Raw genomic sequence first — 24,155 nt, 5'->3', positions numbered from 1 at the left:
TTGCGGGTGGACGAGACTGAGAAAGGATGCTGGGTAAGCAGAGGGAGACACCCTGAGCTGGAGCCCTCCTGCGCCCCCAGGACGCCTCATCTGCAAGGTTGGCCTTTCCAGTCCACGAGTCTAGCAGCCCTCCACTTATTTAGGTTTTTACAAAGTTCACTCACATTTTGTTTTTCAGATTGATCTCTGGGTGCTTAATGGATTTTTTTATGCTACTGCAAGTGGTACACCTTCACAATTTTACTTTCTAATTGTTGCCAGCATACAGAAATTCAAGTGGTTTTTGTATATGACCTAGGACCAGAAACCTTGCTACTTTTACTAGTTTATTGGTAGGTTCGGTGATCTGAAATCATGCCATTTGCAAATGATGACAGTTTATTTTCTTCCCACCCAATCCAGTCTTTTTTTAAAAAAAACACATTATTGCACTTGGCTGTTTTCCCCAACATACAGTAAAGGGTTTACAATGGACACCTGTGTGCCCACCGCCTGGCATCTAACATTTTAGTTACCAAGGTCGCCGTGCTTCTGACACATCTACCCATCCTTCTGTCCATCCTTTTTCTTTCTGTGATGCATTTCGACGTCAGTGCAGATGTTAATGCCCTCCCCCGGAGTACTTTGGCATGCGTGCCAGCATGCTACCATTGACTAGAAGAGGTGAGAGTGGACATCTTTTCTTGCTCCCAATCTTAGGAGGAAAGTTTTTGATATTTTAAGTATGATGCGTTTGCTGTAGGTTTTTGTGGATAATCTTTATCAGGTTAAAACAGTTTCCTTATTTCTCTAGTTTGCTGAACATTTGTATCACTCAATGATTGTTGAATTTTATGAAAGAAAAGTTTCCCCATCTACTGAGATCATTTACTTTTCCTTCTTTAGTCTGTTGTGAATGATTGAGTTTTGAATGACAAATCCAATTTAATCATGATGCATTTTTACATGTTGCTTTTTATGTATTGCTGGCTTCTATTTGCTCATGTTTGTTTAGACATTTTGCATCAACAATAATGAGAGAGAGTGGCCTGCAATTTTAATTTCTGTGCTGATGTTGCTAAATTTTTGCTATCTAAGGCTATGCTGGCCTCATACAGTGGGTCTGGAGGTTTTCTGTTCTCTGTAAGATTCGGTGTAAGATTGGCATTATCTCTGAGATGTTTGGTTGAATTCACTGGTGAAGCCATCTGGGCCTGTAGATTTCCTTGTGGGATTTTAAATTATGGATTCAATGTAGGCAATAGTATAGGATGATTCCAGTTTTCAAGATCTCCTGATGTCAGCTTTAGAAAGCTATTTAAAAAAAATTTGTTCATTTTATCTGACATTTAAAAACAGCTTCACTAACAACAACAACAAATAAAAACAGCTTTACTGAGGCGTAACTGACATACAAAAAGTGCACATGTGAAATGTGCACCCTGATTAGTTTTGACATGTGCATACATTCCTGAAACCATCACCACAATCAAAATGGCTCCATCTAGACTTAAAATTTATTAGTACTTATAATATCCTCTTAAATATTTTTAATGCCTGTCTGATCTGAAGCAATTCGCCCATTTTCCCTTCGGACATTGGCTATGCCTCTGTCCCACCCACCCCGTCTCCTTCCTTCCTGAACGGTATTATTACAGGGTTATCAGTCCTCTTAGTACTTTTAAAGAACCAAAGTTTTACTTTTTTGATGGGTTTCATTTGCTGCTTGTTTTTTTTTTTTTTTTTTTTTTTTGTTTAAATTTTGAGGTGATTGCTTGGATAATTTTCAGCTTCTCTTCTAACATTCACATTTAAAGACAATAAGCATAGTTTCAGTTGCAGCCCACAAGTTTTTTTCTCCATTAGTTTTGATATGTAGCATTTCCATTATTAGTTCAAAATATTTAAAATTTCCTTTATAATTTTTTTTGACAGATGGGCTATTTAGAAATCTGCTTAACTTTCAAATATATGAGAATCATAAAATTATCTTTTTGTAATTGATTTCCATCTGTATTGCATTGTGGTCAGAGAATATACTTCATTTGAATTAATTCTTTTAAAAAATATTTTATTTTTCTTTATTAATTAAGGTATTACATATGTGTCCTTATCCCCTCACTGCCCCTCCTCCACCCCACTCCCGTTCATGCCCTCACCCCCCTGGTGTCTGTGTCCATTGGTTATGCTTATATGCATGCATACAAGTCCTTTGGTTGATCTCTCCTCCTTACCCCCACCCTCCCCTACCTTCCCTCTGAGGTTTGAGCATCTGATCAATGCTTCTCTGTCTCTGGATCTATTTTTGTTCATCAGTTTATGTTGTTAATCATAATCCACAAATGAGTGAGATCATGTGATATCTATGCTTCTCTCACTGGCTTATTTCGCTTAGCATAATGCTCTCCAGGTCCATCCATGCTGTTGCAAATGGTAGGAGTTCCTTCCTTTTTATAGCAGCATAGTATTCCATTGTGTAGATGTACCACAATTTTTTAATCCACTCATCTGCTGATGGCACTTAGGCTGTTTCCAAATCTTAGCTATGGTGAATTGTGCTGCTATAAACATAGGGGTGCATATATCTTTTCTGATTGGTGTTTCTATTTTCTTGGGATATATTCCTAGAAGTGGCATTACTGAGTCAAATGGGAGCTCCATTTTTAGTTTTTTGAGGAAACTCCATACTGTTCTCCACAGTGGCTGCACCAGTCTGCATTCCCACCAGCAGTGTATGAGGGTTCCTTTTTCTCTGCATCCTTGCCAGCACTTGTCATTTGTTGATGATAGCCATTCGACAGGTGTGAGATGGTACCTCATTGTCATTTTGAATTGCATCTCTCTGATGATTAGTGACTTTGAGCATGTTTTCATATGTCTCTTGGCCTTCCTTATGTCCTCTTTTGAAAAGTATCTATTTAGGTCCGTTGCCCATAAAAACAGTGGTTAGATGCCACAAAGTAGGTGGCAATGCCTTAACCGTATGCGTGTTATTAGGCAGAAAAGCCTCTTCCATCCTTGTCAAGGGGAGTGCTCACCTTCTCTCCTTTCATACAACTCTGAATTAATTCTTTTGAAGTGTGTTGAGACTTGTTTTATTAACCCAGCATACAAATTTTGGTGTCGTGCCATTTGTGTTTGGAAACTATGCTGCTGAGTGTAGTGTTCTACATGTATACAGTTGGCCAAGTTTGCTAATTGCATTAATTTTCTACAACTTGATGTTTATATGCTTATTTTTCTATCAATTACTGAAATAGATATGTTAAAAACTTACTATAATTGCTTATTTGCCTAAATTTTCTAGTTCTATCAACTTTTAAAATATATCTTTTTATATATTTTAAGATTATATCAAGTGAAAAATTTAGAATTAGTTCTGATAATTGAATTGACCCTTTTAATTTTTAATGTTTTTGCCTTAAAGTTTATTTATTTTTTAAAATATATTTTTATTGATTTTATAGAGGGAGAGAGAGAGAGCAACATCAATGATGAGAAAGAATCATTGATCAGCTGCCTCCCCCATTCCCCTCTGGGGATCAAGCCTGCAACACAGACATGTGCCCTGATTGGGAATTGAACTATTCATAGGTTGACACTTAACCACTGAGCCACAGTGGCTGGGTTTAAAGTTTACTTTAAAACAATATATCTATAGCTCCCTATAGTTACTGTTTGATGGGTATATATTTCTCTACCCTTTTCTTTCAAAATTTCTAAGTTCTTAAAAGTGTTTATTCTAAACAGCATATGGTTGTTTTGAAAGCAAACCTGTCAATCTTTGTCAACATTGGAGCATTAGCCCATTTGCTGTAGGAATGAATCTATAACATATTGTTTTTTTAAAACTGAATTTATTGGGCACATATTATCTTACAACCCGCTTTCTATCTGTCCCACCTGTTTTTCTTCTCTCCTTATCCTATTTGCAGCTCTTAAACCTGTCCACTGAATTATTTCATCCTCTCTCATTATCTAAAAGGTTACACACCCTTTTACTAATAGTTATTACAATATGCATCCTTGACTTATCAAAATCTAATATTAAATGGAATTTTTAAGTTCTCTTATTGGATGATGCAAGGGGTTTAGAACACACGCTCTGTCTAGCCTTCCCCATACCTTTACGTTTAGCACTTCCATGTCTATTTAAAACTCCACAGTTGTCTTACGTAGCCAGTGTCTATGTGGACCTGTGCCCTTCTCACTTTCATTGCTTGTCAATCCTTATATTGGGATCAGCATCTTCTGCCCGTAGAACACTCTTCATTTTCCTTTAGGATATGTGTGCTGATGAATTCTTCTAGTTGTTAGTCTAAAAATGTCTTTTCTTCATTCTTTCAGGATATCTCCCCCATTAGAAATTTCTAGGTTCGCAATCACTTTAGCACTTTAAAGGTACCACTTCATTGTCTTCCATTGTTTCTGCTGAGAAGTCCCTCACTCCTCCCACTGGGATCTTAAAATTTTTTTTTCTTTGGTTTTCAAGTTTGACTATGGTGTGTCTAGGTTTAGATGGTCTGTTTTATTGCACTTATTTGTGGGGGCTTCTTGAATTTATGGCTTGATATCTTTTATGAGTTTTAGAAAAGTTCTCAGCCCAGTATTTATGTAAACATCCCATTCTTTTACTCTATTGAGATTCCAACTACATTTTGGTCAGACATTCTCATGGTGTCCTGTATGTCTCCTACGCTTTATTTATCTTTTAGACCCTGATTGCTCATCTTACTCTCTTCTCAGTTGTGACTAACCTGCTCTTGAATCCATCCACTGAATTATTTAGTTCTGCTATAGTATGTTTCAGTCCTAGAACTTTTATTTGGTCCCTTTTTACAGTTTCTCATTTTCTTGGCCACCAGAAAATTAGAAAATTTTCTTCTTTGAATACAGAAAGCGTAGCCGTTTCAGATTCTGTGACCTTCTGCAGACACCCTGGATATGTTTTCTTTTCTCTGATGGTTTTAATCCATATTATTTCATATACCTGGATATTTCTGATTGTAACGTTGTAGAAATAATTTGAGTCCTGTCTTAGTCAGCCTGGGAAGCTATAACAAAATACCCTAGACTGCCTGGCTTAAACAACATACACTTATTTCTCACAGCTCTGAAGGCTGGATGATATGATTCCTGGAGAACACTCCTCCTGGCTTATAGATGATGGTCTTGCTGTAACTTCACATGGTGGAGAGAAAGAGAAATCTCTTCCATGTCTTTCCTTCTAAGGGCACGAATCCCATCATGAGGGCCCCACCCTCATGATCTCATCGAAACCTAATCACCTGTCCAAGGCCCTATCTCCTAATACCATCACACTGCAGGTTAGGGCTCAATATATGAGTTGGGAGGTGGGTATACAAACATTCAGTACGTAATAGTTTGCTTCCTCCAGAGAGAATGCACATGTGCTAGGCACCTGGGGACACTAGTCACCTGGTTTCACCTGGATCCACATCCAGGGACTGGCTCACAGAATCCATGAAGGATGGTCTACTGATAGTCATGGAGGACTAGAAATCCAACCAACCCTCCAGCTAAGGACACCTTGGGAATCTGGCCAAAATATTTAAATCTTTTGTTTGCAGTGATCCCGAAGCCAACAGGCTGGTGAAGTGTCACCTGCTCAGTCGCACGGGACTGCTTTTCCTCTGGAGGCCTTTTCAACTCCAGAGGCAGTGTAGCTGGGACTCTGACAGCCCTGGGGAGTCAGGAGAGCAGTGGTTGCCATATACTAGCATGCCCTGCTCAAGGGGAAGGGAATTCCCAACGACTCTCCCTTGTTTTGGATGGGGGGATCCCAAATGGATATGCCCTAATGAGAATCAGTTTTATGCTTCAAGTTCTTAAAAAACAAAATTAAATTATTTGCTGTGAACTGTGCTATAATCCATTCCTCAGCTATTCAAATTCAGAGGAAGCTGGCTCTTCACCGGAGAATGGAAACCCTGACCTCTTGGGCTCCTGGAGGTGATGTGGGACACTGGATTAACCCTGAATTTGGCACCAGAAAGCCCAAGGACCAGTCCCTAATATCAAAATGGCAGCTACTGAAACTGTAGGCATGGTACCTAGGAAGGAATTAAGACCCAAAGGGTTGACCTGCAAACCCAAGCCTCTAAAGGGTCAGCAAGTACCACAGCTCTAATGTACGGCCCTGGAAACACAGCGACTCAGTTACGCAGAGAGCTTTAATGCCAAAGGTGAGACCCTGGCTCCCCAGAACCTAAAAGACACTGTTGCCAGAGTAAGAAATTCAGAGCCCAAAAGCACCCCCTCCCAAACGTCTCTCATGGGCGTACCCTAACAAGCTCAAGGAAGTTGCTGGATGTTGATGGATGCTGGTCCTATGTACTGGCCTCTCCATCTTCTGCTTTGCCAGCTCTTGCGGTTTCCTTTCAAAGGAAAGGACTGTGTGCAGTGTGCTTTCTATGCCTCACCTTTAGGGACCTTCTTTTCCTTCCTTCCTCTGCCTTCGCCCTTGAGCGCTCCATGCCCCGCTCTGCTGCACTGCTGAACGTGGCCGCCGAGATGCCAACGTGGCAAGGCTGCTGTTCACAGATCCCAGCACCGGCCTCAGTGGGCGGCAGTGGGAACCAGTTCTGCTTTTGAGGCTTTTCTGTACAGTCCTTGAACTCTTGAAAGGTAAGGTGCTAGTGAAAGGGGCACGTTCTTTTAAAAATAAATATTGTGGCAGAACCCTTGGTTGGTAAGTTGACACACTGCAGTAACAGCTTCGTATCTTGGATGAAATCAGATGTTAATTTCCCTCCTAACACATGACGATCCTGTATGGCCTCATTCTACACATTTTTACTTTGTGGAAAACAAAAAAATTTACTAACAAATTAATGCAAGCATAATTCAATTATGTCATTTAAATTTATTGTCATGTAATACATCTTTCACAAAAGCAAGCAGCTTCTGGCGGGTTTGTGCAGTGGCATGTGGGACGTCACTCACACGCTGCCTCTGAGGCCGCAGCCCTGCTGGGCTTGCAGGCCAGTGGGCACTTGTGCTGTGCGGTGATGAAAGAGGGGTGGGGGGTGGGGAAAAGGAGTCGGGGCTCTGGGGCACCTCGGTGAGCCAAGCGGCCAGGGAGACTGGGGTTCCTCTAGTCACAAGAGCTGACGGCCCTGCAGCCCAGTGACTGTCCCGTGGCACTGCCTAGCCCTCAGCCCTGAGGACACTTCTCAGGTCCCACAGAGACTCAGCTACCCCACGTGATGCTCTGGAGATTTTGTGTTTTGGTGCTGGAGGCTAATCCCAGCATGTCATAAACGCAAGTTCATCAGAAGGTTGGTGGGCCTTAAGGCTTCAGCAGGGCTGAATCATGTTATTGCCTGCTGGAATCCTCCTGGAATAGCTGAAAGTGTTTCCCCAAACCTAAAAATTTGCATATATTATTGCCTGCTGCCTGACAGCCAAGGCAGTTCCCCAAACCTGACAATGCCTACTGTATACCAGACCTTAACCTTTGATATGTATATCTGCTTTGCTTTAGGACAATTTGTGTTAATAAAAAAGCTAGGGGTCCAGAGATTCAGAGAACTTGGTTACTGAAGCTAGGTCTCCTCTGGTTCCTCAAAATGCCTTCCAAATTTATATTTCATGTCTAGTCTCTTTATTAATTTACACGCAGCCCCTTCTCCAGATTCCGGAACCCTTCTAGATGCTGGATAACACCTCAGCATTTTGGTTTCATGGAAGCAAATCAAATGCTTCCGAAACAAATTAAAGCTATAAATCCTTTCCCACGTGGGAGCTTTGGTTTCAGCGCTGGTCTGGGCGGGGATGAAACCGCCCAGCCGACCTCACAGGCCTGGGAGATGGAGCAGCCAGGCCTTTCCCGGGTGGACACACAGACGTGCATAACGTGTCGGCAGGGCTTTTAGCCTTTTCCAGAGACTGCGATGGACCAGGCCTCCAGCCGGGGACACGGGGACAGGAGAAGCTGTTTCCTGAGAGAGGGCCGGCAGCAGGCTGAAGCGGATGCTGTCTCACGTGGAATTATGTGCTTTTGTCTTGGTGCATGAAACTGGCTTCTCATCTAGACCGTGCAGGGGCGACCGGACGTGGAACGGGACTCGCCAGGACGCCCACACCTTCAGCGCCCTGCTGGGCTGAGGGCCGCTGGGCTGAGGGCCGCTGGCCGGTTCCCTTGGAGAGGCCTTCCTCCAGCTCAGGGACCCAGCGTGGCCATCTAGGCCCCAGTGAGTTTAAACCACGTCAGAAATGAAGAGAAAAACGTGTTTCATCTCCTGTGGATACTGTATTAATCAAATTGGTCTCCTTTTTCTCCCATGAGTCTGGCTGAAGAAAAAAAGATTGCTTTTGAAATGAAGCTTTCTTTCCCTAATGATTAATACGGAGTGGGTTAACTTAATTTGTACTAGACTCCGATTTAATTCAGCCACAGCACAGAGGCCAAATCCACAGAAAGGCCAATCGGGGCTGCCTGAGGAGGAGCCGTTTCCTTCTTTGAGGGGGAGATGCAGGGGATCTAAAGGCTTAGCCAACTGCCGGGCACAGTGTTTATTAAATCACCACACAGACGACTTCATTTCCTCATTAATTCCTGTCTTGTCATCGTTTCAGATTGATATTTCTCAGTGTTGAAAGAAACACACATATACATACACACACGACTAAAACAAAAATCTTGAACATGCAAAAAAATTGTATGTCCTGGGGAAGTATTACATGCCTAAGGCGGCGGGTTCCTGGAAAAGCTCTTGATTCTGGTTTAGAAATAAAGGAAGTTGCATGTGGGACAGCAGGTTGGATATTTATTATTGTTGTGGACCCTCTCCCCCCTTTTTGTACTATAATCGAAGCCGAGTGATCTACTGCCAATGGGCACCAGTGCTCCACATCCGAGTGTGCGAGGGAAACACGCCCGTTTCCCGATCCTCTAACAGAAGACACACCAGGCCATCTCCCAGGTCTGTTCGCCAGAAAGAAAAAACTAGAAGGTGCTTGGTGGAGGGGCGGGGCGGGGCGGGGGCTGCCCTCAGTCGGAGTCCATCGTGAACAGCTGGATGTCCTGCGGGCTCCAGTACAGGCCGGCGGCCGAGCTGTACACCAGGGACCAGACGTAGGGGATGAAGAACTCCTCGGGCTGCTCCTCTTCCACATACTTGAATTTCAATTCCGGAAACTTCTGCAATGAAACAAGACGGTTTCATAACTGCACAGTTCCATGCAGAAGCGAAAGCAGCAGCAGCGTCTCCGCCGCGGTGCTGTGTGCGGGAGCCCCTCCCCGAGGCGGCCACGGGGCCTGAGAGCTCTGGGGCTTTTTCAGATCCGCTCCCACGGGGCTCCTGAGAACATGCAGTTCCTGCAAGAAGGGCACGTGACCCCTGGCACCCCGGGAGGAGCAGGGGCCCGAAAGGGTGGGCAGGACGGGCACATCAGACGGTGACACGGGGCCTGCGTGGGACTTAGTTCTCAGGGCTGTCACCCTGGAGAGGAGGGCCTTCCCGCTCAATGCCTAAGCATGGACAGTGGACAGGCACCGACTGGGTGGAGCGCTGGCATCCGGGGTGGCAGCTGCTCTGCACAGCGCAGCTCGCCACCTCCTGCGAGGGTCAGTTGGTCAGCGGAGGGAAGCACTACCTCCAGCACTGACTGGCGGGGCCTCCATTAGGCCACCCAGGGACCCATTTCCTCGCCAGCCTCTCAGGAAGTCCCCGGGCATCCCCTACCCCAGCACCGTAACTGCCAAGCAGCTGGGCGGTTTCTCGGAGGCCCAGGCCCTTGGCATCTTGAACGAGCCTCCTCACACTCCGCTGCTTCTGGCTGGCATGGGTGCCAGGTGTGAGGGGACAGGGCTCTTGGAGGTGGCAGTAAGTCTTTGTCATGAAATCAGGGGTCTTACAGGCAGCAACATAATGATACTCTTGTCTGTGAAAAACTGGCATTTGTAGCAACAGGGTGCAGCCACCAGCCGCCACCAGCCGCGCTCTGCACCATGGCCGTCTGCAGTGTTCCCGTGCAGCTCGAGGTCGGTCACCAGTGTCCTGCCGAGGCCCATTCGGCCCCCCCACTAATGGAAGGGGCAGCGGGGCCTGCTCTGGGCACCTGGCCTGGGCTGTCGTCGGGAGCAAAGCCGAGGTCTGAGCGGGAAAGTCAGTCTGAAAAGTGTCACCACGGCCACCCTAGCACTTTGTCCTTGAACTCCATTCTCCCAGCCCCCGGAGGCCTCGGGCTAGTTCTGTGCCCTGTCACTGCAAGACAGAACCCGCCACACGGGCCCTTAAAACATGACCACACGCAGAATGATGTCAGTTACCAAGAACGGATGGGGCTGTGTTTGAAGGAGAAATGTATCCCCTAATAACGAGGAAGTCCTACTTCTTAGAAAACCTCTCCAGCGATGCGGAGAGAAGGGGTGGGGGGAAGTGCAGGGCTGGTGGTTTCGGGAGGTCAACCCCCACACTGCCTACAGCGGGAGTCTAACACCTGTTTCTATGTGGTACCGTGGCCAGTAAATGCACTCCCGGTAGAAATCAAAATGACTAAGAGGCGAAGCCCTGTGGCACACCTGGGGTTTCCCTGTGGAGGCCTTAGGGCGGGATGCAAGGCCACTTACCCTCTGCATCTCCACGGGGGTGGGTGGGAAAGAGAAGGCTTTCATGAGCCTTCCTTCTCACTGGATTAAGGAGCCCTATTGGGGTGGGACTAGGTTTACCTGTCCTCATGGCTTTGGGGAAATTCTGACGACTGCTCGGTTAGGAAGAGGCACGAGTCTCAGTTGTACTCTTGAAACCTGTACGGTTCTGCGAACCAATGTCACCCCGACCGCTTAAAACCAAGACACATGGGAGGTGTAGAGCTGCTGTGGCCTGAGAGCTAGGGAAGGCCCCCCCGCCCTCCCCCCTCCAGGCTGGGTGCCTGTGCCTGCCTCCTGAGGGTGCACCACTGAACACAGGAACCAAGGGCAAGGCCAGGAGGGCTCTATTACTCAAAGACCCTGCACGCTGCAGGTGGCCCACGCACCCCCACACTCCTCTCTCCGCAAGGGACCAGTGAGCGGCGGGACATTATTTCTTGGAACTTTTCATCAGCACTTACAAGGTCCAGAAAGGGGGATAAAGCATCAAGAGCAAGGAAAACAGAAGCACGTCCCTAGGACTCACTACACTAAGCTAACACGGGAAAGCGCAAAGTAAGAGCTTCCTTTTTCCTGCAGCGCGTCCTTTAAGAGTGCACTGGGGACATTATAAACGGAGAGTAAGAGGCGTAAGTCTTCCAGGAGTTTTGAAAACACCATTCGGTCAACCTGAGTGTGAACGGGCGAGCTGTGCCCGAGCTGCATTTAGCCCGCCCCTCCCCCAAGCCGACTACATCTAGAGAGAGAGGCAGCATGGTTCCAGCTTTAAACAGACCTCTAAACAAACAGTGCTCTAATCTGTCGCAGAAGCCTGGGAGCTAAGGAAAAGGAAGACAAAAGGTTTTATTTAGCACTGATGACACTGGGGACACATTTTGTCAGGATTCAGTCCAAGAAATGTCATAGTCCGAATGTCAGATCAACAACCTAGAAAGAGTCACTCTTTCCTTTATGCTCCTTTTCCAGCCGGGGAGAACAATAATGCCATCCTGTGATGGCCGAGGGAAGTCCCACTTCCTCACTCGAGAGAGCGTCTTCACTCCTGACTCCGCCAACCAAGTCCCTGCTGCAGGGCCCAGGCCTCGAGGCCCTCCCAGGCTTGCCCAGCGCTGACCACCCATCTTCTCTCCAATTCTCAGGCCACTGTGGGCCCCAGGTGGTGACAACGGGGGGGGGGGGGGGGTGTCCTGAGGACCACTAGGGCCTGGGAAAGCGGAGGGCGGGGTTGGGGGTGGGGCTTTGGTTTGGTGGTTATGGCAAGAATTCACCTGAAGTGAGCCAGCAGCGGGCTTCGCCCCCCCCCCTCTAAGACAGTTGTCCTGTGACTCAGCTAAGGAGAGAAAACCCGTCTCTCAGGCTGGGAGCTTGGTTTCCGTCCAGAGCTACTGACAACAATCCTGTTGTTTTGATATTTGGAGCCAGAGGTAATGCTAGACTCTCAAGCTTGGCCGGAATGTTTTTATCAGCTCCAGTGAATCAACCCACCGCAGTGGGACATCCGGACGCCCAGCCCGGAGACAAAGCAAAGGTCTGATTTGGTGGTTGAGACTCAGGTATAACAAGCAGACCAAACGCTTTAAAGACTGTCTCTGCTGTCAGTCATGTGATCTGGTGAAAACCCACAGGAAGTGCAGTGAACAGATGTAGGGCTCAACTGCAATAATTTTATTACCACAAAAAGTTCAATGGCGTTTTCCCCCTTCCACCAAAGATTACACAGATAGCACCCGAAGTCGAGCAAGCACCTGGCCCGGCTCCAGAAAGCTTAGTGCAATTTAAAATCAAATAGCTACATAGCACATTAAAAAGAACTCTTTGAGAGGGAGGAACCAAGATGGCGGCATAGGTAAACACCTAAACTGCTGCCTCGCACAACAATTTCAAAACTACAACTAAAAGACAAAACATCTATCACCCAGAACCACAGGAAAGCTGGCTGAGTGGAAGTTCTACAACTAGAAGGAAAGAGAAAAGAGCATTGAGACGTGCACAAGTGCTGAAAAGCTGAGGTAGGGAGGTGCGCGAATCAGGCTGGCGGTGGGCGACTGGGTGCGCTGCTTTTTTCAACCCGAAAGGAGACAAGCTTCCGATTACTCTGAACTCCAGTCTCTGGGGAGATGCTAGGGACACAAACTCCTACGGGGAGAAGCTGGGCTGTCTGCCATCGGGTCGGAAAGTGAGGGTGGCTTGTTTGCAGAGCTGCGCGCAGCAATCATTGTTTACTGCGCTGGGGTGCGGGATGCGGGGACTTGGAAACGCAGAGACGCAGAGAAGGCCGACTGGCAGCCATTGCTGTTTGCCATGCCCTAGCCTAGTGACTCCCTGAGACCCCGCCCTGCACAATCTACAAGCCCACCCAAGCTCCATGCAGCGGCTTTTGCATATAAATGGTCTGCCCTATTGCAGCTTAACCTAACAAACTGCAGCTCTGGTCAGACAGCTCCAAAACCTCCAAACCCCAAGCAAAGAGGAGAAAACTGTAGTTTTTGCTGTAGCTCCTGCTGGGTGGCCTAAGACAGTAGCACCCCATTGGAGATCCAGAAGCCAGTGTACCTAGTGGTCAGTGTGAGACGACACCAGATTTCAACTCCTCACATCCGTAAGTGACACATTCAAGAGGCAGACTCAGTGAGCACCAAAGCCCCACTGAAACAAGTCCTGCACCATAAGCGTGTCTCCAGTATAGCAGTTCTTCCATTATAGACACAGCGGGTCCTCACAGTCAATTGGCCTGGAGGTCAATTCCTCCCAGTGTACCAACAGCAATCAAGGCTTAACTACACCAAGACTTTGCACTCAGCCCACAAAGGGGTGCACCAAGAGTGTCCACCTCAGGTGATAGGCTGAACCACTGGTCACCTACCACAGAAAGCCACTCCATCAACACAGGGAAGCAGCAAAATGCGGAGACAAAGAAACATGTCACGAATGAAAGAAATCGAGGAAAGCAAACTACTGGACATAGAGTTCAAAACCACATTTATAAGGTTACTCAAGAATCTTCTAAAAACCACTGAGAAACTTGATGAGACCTCCAAGGAGCTTAGTGAGACCTTCAAGGACCTTAATGAGAATGCCAAAAAAATGGAAAAGGACCAGTCAGAAATTAAGCATACACTGTCTGAAATAAAGAATATACAGAAATTCAACTGTAGATCAAAGGACCCCAAGAATCAAACCAAAGATCTGAAATATGAGGAAACAAAACACACCCAACCAGAAAAACAAAAAGAAAAAAGAATCCAAAAATATGAAGAGCCTCTGGGACAATTTTAAGCGTACCAACATCCGAATTATGGGGGTGCCAGAAGAAGAGAGAGAGCAAAATATTGAAAACCTACTAGAAGAAATAATGACTGAAAACTTTCCCTACCTGGTGAAAGAAATAGACTTACAAGTCCTGGAAGCGCAGAGAACCCCAAACAAGGGGAATCCAAAGAGGACCACACCAAGACACATCATAATTAAAATGCCAAGGGCAAAAGACAAAGAGAGAATCTTGAAAGCAGCAAGAGAAAAAAGGTTAGTTACCTACAAGGGAGCACCCATACGACTGTCAGCTGATTTCTCAACAGAAACTATGCAGGCCAGAAGGGAGTGGCAAGAAACATTCAACGTGATGAATAGCAAGAACCTACAACCAAGATTACTCTACCCAGCAAAGCTATCATTCAGAATTGAAGGTCAGATAAAGAGCTTCACAGACAAGAAAAAGCTAAAGGAGTTCATCACCACCAAACCAGGATTATATGAAATGCTGAAGGGTATTCTTTAAGAAGAGGAAGAAGAAGAAAAAGGTAAAGATAAAAATTATGAACAACAAAATGACAACAAATACATGCCTATCAACAAGTGAATCTAAAAATCAAGTGAATAAAAAATCTGATGAACAGAATGGACTGATGAGTATACTAGAATCAGGGACATAGAAAGGGAGTGGACTGACAATTCTCAGGGGGAAAGGGGTGTGAGGGGTGCGGGAAGAGATTGGACAAAAATCTTACACCTATGGATGAAGACAGTGGTGGGGGGTAAAGGCATGGGGTGGGGTGGGGAATCAGGTGGAGGGGAGCTATGGGGGAAAAAAGGAGGAACACCTGTAATCTTTAATAAAGATTTATTAAAAAAATAATTTCAGATTGAAAAAGAACTCTTTGAAAGATCACAATAAGCCTCTGAGTAGATGAGGGACGGGGGATGGTCCGTGGAGAGACACTCGTGACCCCCGAAGGTGTGGGGGGTCAGGCTGCCAGAGGGAGCTCTGGCGAGCAGTGCACACAGGGCTTGGGGGAGGGGTTCTGTGCAGGTGGGAAGTGAGCTGGTTTAAAGATCCCACCGTGAGACAGGGTAAGCATTTACACACCTTTTTTAAAACCCAGGGCTGACTTGGGGGTGACTGTCAGCCCCACTACCATTCCTTTCCTCAAATACTCTTGCTGCGGAACACCAAGTCCCCAAGTGGCGACCCTTGGTCATGGGGAGCACTAGCTACACACGAGGCTTGGCTGAGCTGTGGAGGAGGACGGGGACGAGACGCCCTCCTCTAGCGCATGATGGTTAGGAGGAGGAATACGGACAGTGGGCGCATGGTCTCTCCCACGTGGATCTGGCTATCACTGGGGTGGGGAGAGTTTACCTGGGCCTGGACAGCAAACTCTAGGAGAAATGAACTGACAAATCTGGAAACACCCACAAACTAATTCAGCTAACTTATGGGCTCAGCAAGCCTGAGCCACAGGCTCTTCTGTGTGTAGGGAATGAGTTACAGATGTATCCATATTGTTACTTAACTGACAAAAAGACATCCAACAGTCTGTGAGTACAGTAACGGTAATGTGGCATAATTCTACTAGTATATTATGTGAGTTACTTTCAAAATTAATGAAAACCTAAATTCAAACTATAGAAAATTATGAAGGGCCACTTAATAAAAGTTACAGATGAAAAAATCCAAAGCTAAAATGGAGAAGCCCATGATGAGGGCCGCTCGGAAGACAGTCACTGCACTGCACGTGTCAGGGCACCACGGCTGGCCAGGCACAGGGTCTTGGGGGGCTTGCTGGGAGTAAGTTTCCACCCGAGAAGAGAGTTGCAAGGTAAGCAGACCCCTATCCTGAAAGCTCAGGCCAGGGACCAACCACATCACACTCAGGACACTGTCTTGCCACCTCTGAGTGTCTACAAGTGACACCAGCAACGTCTGTGACTGGTGGCAGAGAGGCCTTAGAAAAACAGGTGGATACAATTTCAGGTGGAACTCACATTTGGGATGAGCTCTCCACAAACTTATGGTCACATCTCAGCCGGAGTCTGAAGCCCACTAGAGTGTGAAGCCGGAGCAAAAGTCCCGGCGAGGCCCTTCTCCCCTGATCCAGGTCAGGGGGGTCCTGAAAAGGAGCTTGAAGCTCCCCTCTTTTCTGGGGGCTGGTGGGCTGCAGGAGGAGGAGGCAGTAAGGACAGGCTCTCCTGCTGCAGGGGAAGTTGGAGAAACACCCCGACAGATGGGTTCTGACATGTAGGAATGGGGCTGGGGGCAGGGGAGCTGGCACTGCACCTGGAGTGTCTCTCGAGCAACAGTGAGTTCAAGGGTCCATTTCTGGGTCTGGCAAGTCCTGTGGGGCCAGTGACAGCCCCGGAGGCCGGCAGCGGGGAATGGGGTGAGGGAAAGGGGGGGACATGGGAAATACAGGGATGGAGACCAGGCAGGGGGGCCTCAAGGGCCAGGATGACAAGTGTGCCCCTTTGGCGAGCCTGGCGTTGAGACTAGGCCGGGGATAGTATTAGAATTAAAAGTCATTAGTTTCGAGGTGGCAGCTGAAGTTGCCAAATGTGTCAACTCCTCAAGACTGAACCGCATTACTGAGTCAAAGCATGTGTTTCAAAGACCAGTCCGCTCAGCGCAGGAGGCTGGGGTTCGATTCAAGGTGGAAGGTGAAGGGCAGAAGCAGAGAATTTCCTGGCAGAACTGCTGCTGCTGAAAGCTGGCCCAGCGGGGAGCCACAGTGATTGGGACTGCTTGCCTTCCTGCCTGGGGCTCATCACTCTGAGGGCGAGATCCCAGCCCCGGCCGGCAGCGCCGTTGACTGGAGCCTTGTCCCGTCCACCAAAAGGTGCGGGTTCAAGCCCTGGTTGAGGTGAGTAGAGGAGGCAACTGATTGATGTTTCTCTCTCACATTTATGTTACTCTCTCTCTTCTCTCGCTCTCTTCCTTTCTCTGAGCATATCCTTGGGTGAGGATTAAAAAAAAACTGCTCTACTTTCAAAAGAAGCAGACTAAGGAAGAAGGAATGCTGTGCTTACTGCAAGAGTCAGTCACATTGTTGAGACATCTTCCGTGGCTTCTCCATACAAAATACCTTCTGGTGAAGAAAGATGTGTTAAGATAAAACTTCCGATTAAATCCCTCTTGCAAGGTGACCTGCTCACCCATGCATCCTTCCTTCCTTTGTATTAATATTTACATTTTAATTATAATCACTGCTGCTTTAACAAATACGGCGTCTTAACACAATGGTGGATACAAAACAATGGCCTTCTTCGCCATCTGGCTGATGGGCCCCCATACATCACTGGCTGTGACTGTAACCAAGGCCTCGACCTGACGGCTGAGTCTGGCTGTCTTCCTGGTGGTTCGGTGGTCGGGGCCGGAGCCGCACGATGTGAGGCGCAGGGGGCTGCCACCCAGCACTGAGTGTGAGGGCGCCCTGCTGGAAGTCTAAGTGGATGGCTCACCCAGTATCAACAAAGGCCCAACATTCCAACATTCGATTAGAGAAAAGTGCAAACATACACATAGAAACGGCTCATCAACCAGCTACAAGTCATCAACTCATGTCCATTCTTGTTTCATCCCTCACACTTCTCCCCTCTGAATTATTTTGGTGCAATCTGGAATACTATATAATTTCCATCCCTAAATATTAACCTATAATATTATCAAACAGCAAGAGCTTTTTGTTCTACTTTTTAAAGACCCAATAGAGAATGAATTTCAGTTATAGAGTGACCCTTTGTATCATAAAAAATATGAGACGTGTCCTTGCCCTTAAGCAACTTAACAATTACTCGGAGAGTTAAGGTGAACGAGGTGGAGAAAGAACCACTAAGAAGGAATTCTTCCACGTACCTTATTGTTAGGACACTAGTGCACTAATTGCGGGCTCTGAGCAGGTGGATCCTAGGATGTGCACACACGGGTCCGTGCTTCGCCTGCTTCCTCCGCTTCACACAAGCCATCAGCCCCTGCCAAGCGCACCCCCCGGTCCTCTTCCGTGCCTGGGCACCTGCCCACCGCAGGCATGTGACTGTACGATCCCCCCACGGTGCCTGGACTGGATGTGGGTTTGTACACCGTTTTCACTCGCTCCCGGATACAAGTGTGCTGAAGGCAGGCTCTATGATGTGCCACCTACAGCTCCAGGGAAGGTGTGGCTGAGTGAGGAAGATCGCACCTGCCAGAGGCTATGGTGGCTTAGGAGAGAGACAGACCCTGGGGACGAGAGTAGTCAGGACAGGCTGGCGAGGTGGTGGGTCTGGCGGTCTTGAAGGAGAGCAGAGAGGTGTGAAAGCATTCCAGGCAGAGGGAATTATTCTGACGCCTGGCCAGGCAAGGAAAAAGTTCCAACTCTCCCATGCCCTGCCCTCTCTGAGGAGCTCTTGGGCAGTGAGGGGCGTGTGAGCAATGCTGAAATCTGATCAGGCTACTCTGTAGCTTGAAAAAATTCTTGATGGCTTCCGAGTGAAAACCACTGCCAGAGAAGACAGCAGAAAGAATAGAGACCGCACCAAGGTGTTTATAACCTAGGCATGGAGCTAAGACATCTATAAAAAATAAGACAGACGTGACAAGTATCATGTACACTATGCCAATAAGTGTAATTTATGGAAGTCCAGGGAAGGGAGAAATTACTTTAAATGGGGGCATCAAGTAAGGCTTCAAGGAGGCGGCGGCATTTGGGTGGTCTGTAAACCATGGGTAGGGTTCAGGCATGTGAAGGTGGGAGGAAGGGCATTCGGGCAGAAGAAATAACAGAAGACAGGCCTGGAGGCAGAGAAGGCCCAGGTGCCCAAGGCAGCGGCGCTCAGGCCGTGTGGAAACCAGGGACTAAGATGGGAAGTGCAGTGAAACAAAGCGTGAGAGGCAGGTTCCGGAAGCCACGGAGACTTCGGTTTGTGCCAAGGAAAGCCACTCAGTGCGCGTGAGCCGAGTGGTGAGCGGGACCTGGACGTGGTTTTGAGGATTACTTGGGAAGCAATGTGACCCGTTGGGACTGGGAGGGGGAAGCAGACTCTTAGGAGAGAAGGAACTGGGATTAGTGCAGGGGTCTAGGTGACCAGGGATGAGGCCTGACCGAGAGATGCCAGTGGGGGCAGAGGAGAGGATGAGGAAGGAGACGTGGCAATGCCACTGGTGGAAGCGAGGCGGCAGCCCCGGCACTCTTCCCAGCTGCCTCTCCCCAGAAAGGGAAAACAGGGCTCAGAAGCAACGGATCCAGAAATAAATCCAGAGTCTCCTCTGTCGATGGTCATATGTTTCGAGTCCAATAACCTTTGTTACTTTTGTTTTTCACTAGAAACAATGGAGCCGACAAATAAAAGTCTGTTCCCATCCTCAGCCTGGCTCCATTCTAATGAGCCTTTATCTTGTGACATGGTTCCTTGGCCCCGCGCGCCTCTGGGAAAGGGTCCCTGTAGCTGACTTCACAGCCTTATGCTCAGGTCAGCAGCAGCTGCTGACATGAGCCCCAGTCCCGATAGCCTCCCGGCCCCGGTTAAGCTGCCGCCTGGAAGAATTATCGAAATTCTGATTCTCCTGACTCCATCGTCAGAAGTCAGGAAAGGGGAAACAACCTGCGAGAGAGTCCCAATGCCTGTTTCTGGAAGGAGAAGTTTTACGTGGTCTTGTCCCTTTCACAATCTGGTCATCAGCCCGTCAATATTCAGAGAGCAGGAAGAATGGCTGAGGAACAAGGACAGACAGGTCGTCACGACTGGCTTGCTGACTGGCGTCTATGAAGTGCACCTTATCTCGCTCAAGTTCAAGCCCTGTGATGAATGCCTGCTCAGCCCCAGGCCTTGACTCTGGGATCTCCAAGGACTGCAAATGCAGTGACGGATGGACGGCGTGTGAAGCCAGCAAACTGCCGCCGGTGTGCTTGGGGAAGAACAGCAAGCCCTTAAGATTCCAGAGATGAAAGTGTAAATGGATCGAACACAAGGTGCCTCACAGGACCTGTGCTGTTTCCCAAATACGGAACGCACGGGTGGTCACGCTCTTTGCCACGCGTCCTTCCCCTCCCCCCATTCCACTCTTGAATGATAGGGACACAGGAATGCTTGGCAAGAGTCCTGATTCCAGTAGAGGGGGGAGGGTATATTCTCTATACAAAGTGTAGAAAAACTTAACCCCCCCTTCAGAAATGTGCATGCAAATTTCATTTCCAGATTCTTCCTAATAGATTTCCTTTTCTTTAAAAAATTTTTTTTGAAAATTGATTTTTAGAGAGAGAGAGAGAGATAGAAACATCGATGAGAGAGAAACAGCAACATCAATCAGCTGCCTCCTGCACACCCCCTGCTGGGGATCGAACCCGCAACCCAGTATGTGCCCCGACTGGAACTTGAACCAGCGACCTCCTGGTGCAAAATTGACGCTAAACCATGAGCCACACCAGCCGGGCAAGATTTCCTTTTCTTGTAGGGAAATCCGGTGGATGACAGGAAGGAGATGATAGGACATTCGGAAAGCCATTTAGGTAACCTGACTTCACCTGAGGGTAGGAGGCAACGAAGTTCCCAAGTAGGAGCTTTCTGCACTGGACTCCCTGCCGCCACCAGGCCGTACTCCTGCCTCGTCTCCCCTTTCCCAGGGTGGCGAACCCGCAACGTAACTGCAGTCCTACTCACTGGGACATCCACTGAAGCACACTTGTGTTTAGGACAAGAGAACAAGCACCCGTTCAGTAAGCTGCAAAAAAACAACCCGCTTCCCAGGAAGCCTCCCACTACATGACTGTGTGCTCCCAGGCCTCCCGCACCTCCCAGGCCTGTGCAGGCCGCACACTGGAAGGATGACTGTGGGCCTCCCACACCTCCCAGGCCTGTGCAGGACGCACATTGGAAGGATGACTGTGGGCCTCCCGCACCTCCCAGGCCTGTGCAGGACGCACATTGGAAGGATGACTGTGGGCCTCCCGCACCTCCCAGGCCTGTGCAGGCCGCACACTGGAAGGATGACTGTGGGTCTCCCACACCTCCCAGGCCCGTGCAGGACGCACATGGGAAGGATGACTGTGGGCCTCCCACACCTCCCAGGCCTGTGCAGGACGCACATGGGAAGGATGACTGTGGACTTCCCACACCTCCCAGGCCTGTGCAGGACGCACATTGGAAGGATGACTGTGGGCCTCCCACAGCTCCCAGGCCTGTGCAGGACGCACATTGGAAGGATGACTGTGGGCCTCCCACAGCTCCCAGGCCTGTGCTACACGCACATGGGAAGGATGACTGTGGGTCTCCCGCACCTCCCAGGCCTGTGCAGGACGCACATTGGAAGGATGACTGTGGACCTCCCACACCTCCCAGGCCCGTGCAGGACGCACATTGGAAGGATGACTGTGGACCTCCCACACCTCCCAGGCCTGTGCAGGACGCACATGGGAAGGATGACTGTGGACCTCCCACACCTCCCAGGCCCGTGCAGGACGCACATGGGAAGGATGACTGTGGGCCTCCCACAGCTCCCAGGCCCGTGCAGGACGCACATTAGAAGGATGACTGTGGGCCTCCCACAGCTCCCAGGCCTGTGCAGGACGCACATTAGAAGGATGACTGTGGGCCTCCCACAGCTCCCAGGCCTGTGCAGGACGCACATTAGAAGGATGACTGTGGACTTCCCACACCTCCCAGGCCTGTGCAGGACGCACACGGGAAGGATGACTGTGGGTCTCCCACACCTCCCAGGCCTGTGCAGGACGCACATTAGAAGGATGATGGGAACACAACAAGATTCTGAATTATCCACAAAAGGTGAGCAACGTGTTTCTCACGTATGTCTAAAGTTCCCTTTTACTACAGAAAGCTTAGGAAATAAGTTGTATTAAAGTTGCAGGTTGCAAGTAAATGAGTATACAGACAGAACTAAAGGGAGCTGTAGATGAAAGGCACTGGATCCCAGAACCCAGCTGGGCGCGGTTTAGGACAGCCCTGACTCAGAGGAGCCAGGACTGCGCCATGGTGGTAATGCCGAGGGTGAGGTTTCCGACAGCTGGGCTGGCACCGTGCTGGGGAAAGCTCTGCTGAGAAGATGATCAATTTCTAAGTCCTGAGCGAAAGGGGTGAGTTTTGGCAGGGAGGAAGCACTTCAGACATTGGGGAAAAATATGAAGAGTCGTGTGCGCAAAAACAATAGTAATTCCATCTTTAGAAGGGAGATAGTAAACTTGGTCCCTCCCCCCAAAACTAGGTTTTTGATTTGTTACTTAGAATAAACTGACAGTTTATAGTTTATAAGCCTATATATAGAACCTTATCATAAACCATATATATCAGAACAACTGCAATGCCCAGAAAAATAGCGTTTTTAGGCAGATTCCAGCGTGGAAATAGAAATTTTCTGACTTCAACTTGGAATGTTTCATGAACCTTCTCACTGATAAATAAAAATTACCTTCTGAGATTTCGATTATTTAAATGACTCCTTTTATCCTATTCTCCCCAAACTCATTTATCACTTATAAAGAAAATGCCTTTGAAAATAAACATGCAAACATTTACATCAAATACATAATTCTGAAAATAGATTTTGTATTTCATAAAAAAATGGTTAAGAGTAAGAAATTTCACATTCATTTTCTGGGGGCCACTTTGACTTTTCAGCTATGATCTATTTGATTAAATCCGACTTGAATTAAAAATAATACAAAACTCTATTAGGCTGATGATGCAAGGGAATTTTTAGCTTTGCGCTTATATGTAGAGAAGCTAACGTGTATTTGAGCTCCAGCAAGTGTGTATCAAGATCTATTAATAAATCTTCTGGAACACCGTGTTCCAAATATACATCTTTCTTGTTTAGATTTCTAAATCTGCCATCGAAATAAGTCTAGTTCTAATTTTTCCCATGTTCAAAATTCTAGTTTCTCTCTCTACTTTCAAATGAGGTTTGCAATTCAACCCCTTCGTTACTTATTATACACCTAGTGCTAATCTGTAGTCATAACTAAATAACAACTCTTAACAACACAGATGCCCAATCTCTCTGGGTTGCTAAGCCATCAACAAATTATTTTCTCAAAATTTTTAATCACATGTTCAATTTAAAATACCTACATTCTTATTTCTGAAAGTGCTGAACTGTTTAAGGTATACTTAAATTGACTTTTTAGCTAATTCACTGCTAGGTCAGAGAGAATAACTAAAAAATACCAATTGTCTGAAAATGCTCCCAGACAAATCGCAAGCTTTAGCTCTGGGCTCTTCGAAAAGCACATCACTGAGATACCCACAGAAGGCTCGGGCCTTTATTTGAGAGAAAATAGGGATGTAATTTATTTTCCCATTCCAATTTGCTTTAAAACCATTAACTACACTAACTCCTAAGTCCATACATTCATCACCGTAACATCTTCTAACACTGCCTAGGCCAGCTTTTTCTTTCTCTCACTTTCTAAAAATTGTGGTAAAAACACACACATAAAATTTACCATCCTAACCGATGTTAAGTGTTCGATTCAATAGTGTTAAGTATGTTCACGTTGTAACACAGGTCTCAGGAACTTTTTCATCTTGTAAAACTGAAACTCTACCCATTAAAGAACTCCTCATTCTCCCCTCCCCCAACCCTGGCAACTACCATTCTGTTTCAATGAATCTGAACACATAGGTACCTCCTGTAAGTGGAATCATACAATACTCGTTCTTTGGTGACTGGCTTATTTCACTTAGCATAACGACCTCAGGGTTCATCCAGGTTGTAGCACGGGACAGACTTCCCTTCCTTTGTAAGGCTAAATAATTATCCCACTGCATGTATGCACCGCAATTTCTTTAACCATTCGCCAACCTTTCGGCTGTTGCGAATAATGCTGCTACAAAAGGGTGTGCAGATATCTTTTTGAGACCCTTCTTGAAAGCAGAAGTGAAACTGCTGGATCATCATTTTTTGAGGAGCCTCCAGACTGTTTTCCATTGTGGTTGCACCATTTTATGATCCTACCAACAGTGTACAAGGGCTCTAATTTTCCCACATCCTTACCAACACTTATTTTTTAACAGTAGCACTCGTAATGGGTGTGTTTTTAAAAATTAAGACAAATTTTAAAACAGATATTAAAAAAATTATTAGTTCCAACCCAATATAACAACTGTTTAACATTTTAACATATATTCCTCTTATCTTTTTTGGGGGGAGTGGGTGGGCACAGATCATATTTTAGGAGAGGAAAAAATGGGAAAAATAATTTGATTTTTATATGCAAATGGAAACATGAAGAAAAATCTTACATATTAATAAAAATTTTTTTGTTCATTGAAAGCTTTTTTTTTTTTAACATTTCTA

At 47.1% G+C, this 24,155-nt stretch overlaps 1 protein-coding gene across 5 annotated transcripts in view; it reads right to left on the bottom strand.

The window, feature by feature from the left end:
- Positions 1-6,845: 6,845 nt before the first annotated feature.
- DYM (dymeclin) overlaps positions 6,846-24,155 on the bottom strand; it is a 260,359-nt gene continuing 243,049 nt past the window's right edge. For all 5 annotated transcript variants that reach the window (XM_080684272.1, XM_080684270.1, XM_080684273.1 and 2 more), the window contains one exon: positions 6,846-9,145. In XM_080684272.1, coding sequence (XP_080540398.1) covers positions 8,996-9,145 — 150 coding nt within the window. In that variant the 3' untranslated portion in view covers positions 6,846-8,995. The remainder of the gene's footprint in view (positions 9,146-24,155) is intronic.

This window comes from Plecotus auritus, assembly GCF_963455305.1.
Source record: "Plecotus auritus genome assembly, chromosome: 8".
Classification (NCBI taxonomy): domain Eukaryota; kingdom Metazoa; phylum Chordata; class Mammalia; order Chiroptera; family Vespertilionidae; genus Plecotus; species Plecotus auritus.
The sequence above is the reverse complement of the archived record's forward strand: the minus strand, read 5'-3'. Positions and strand labels throughout refer to the sequence as shown.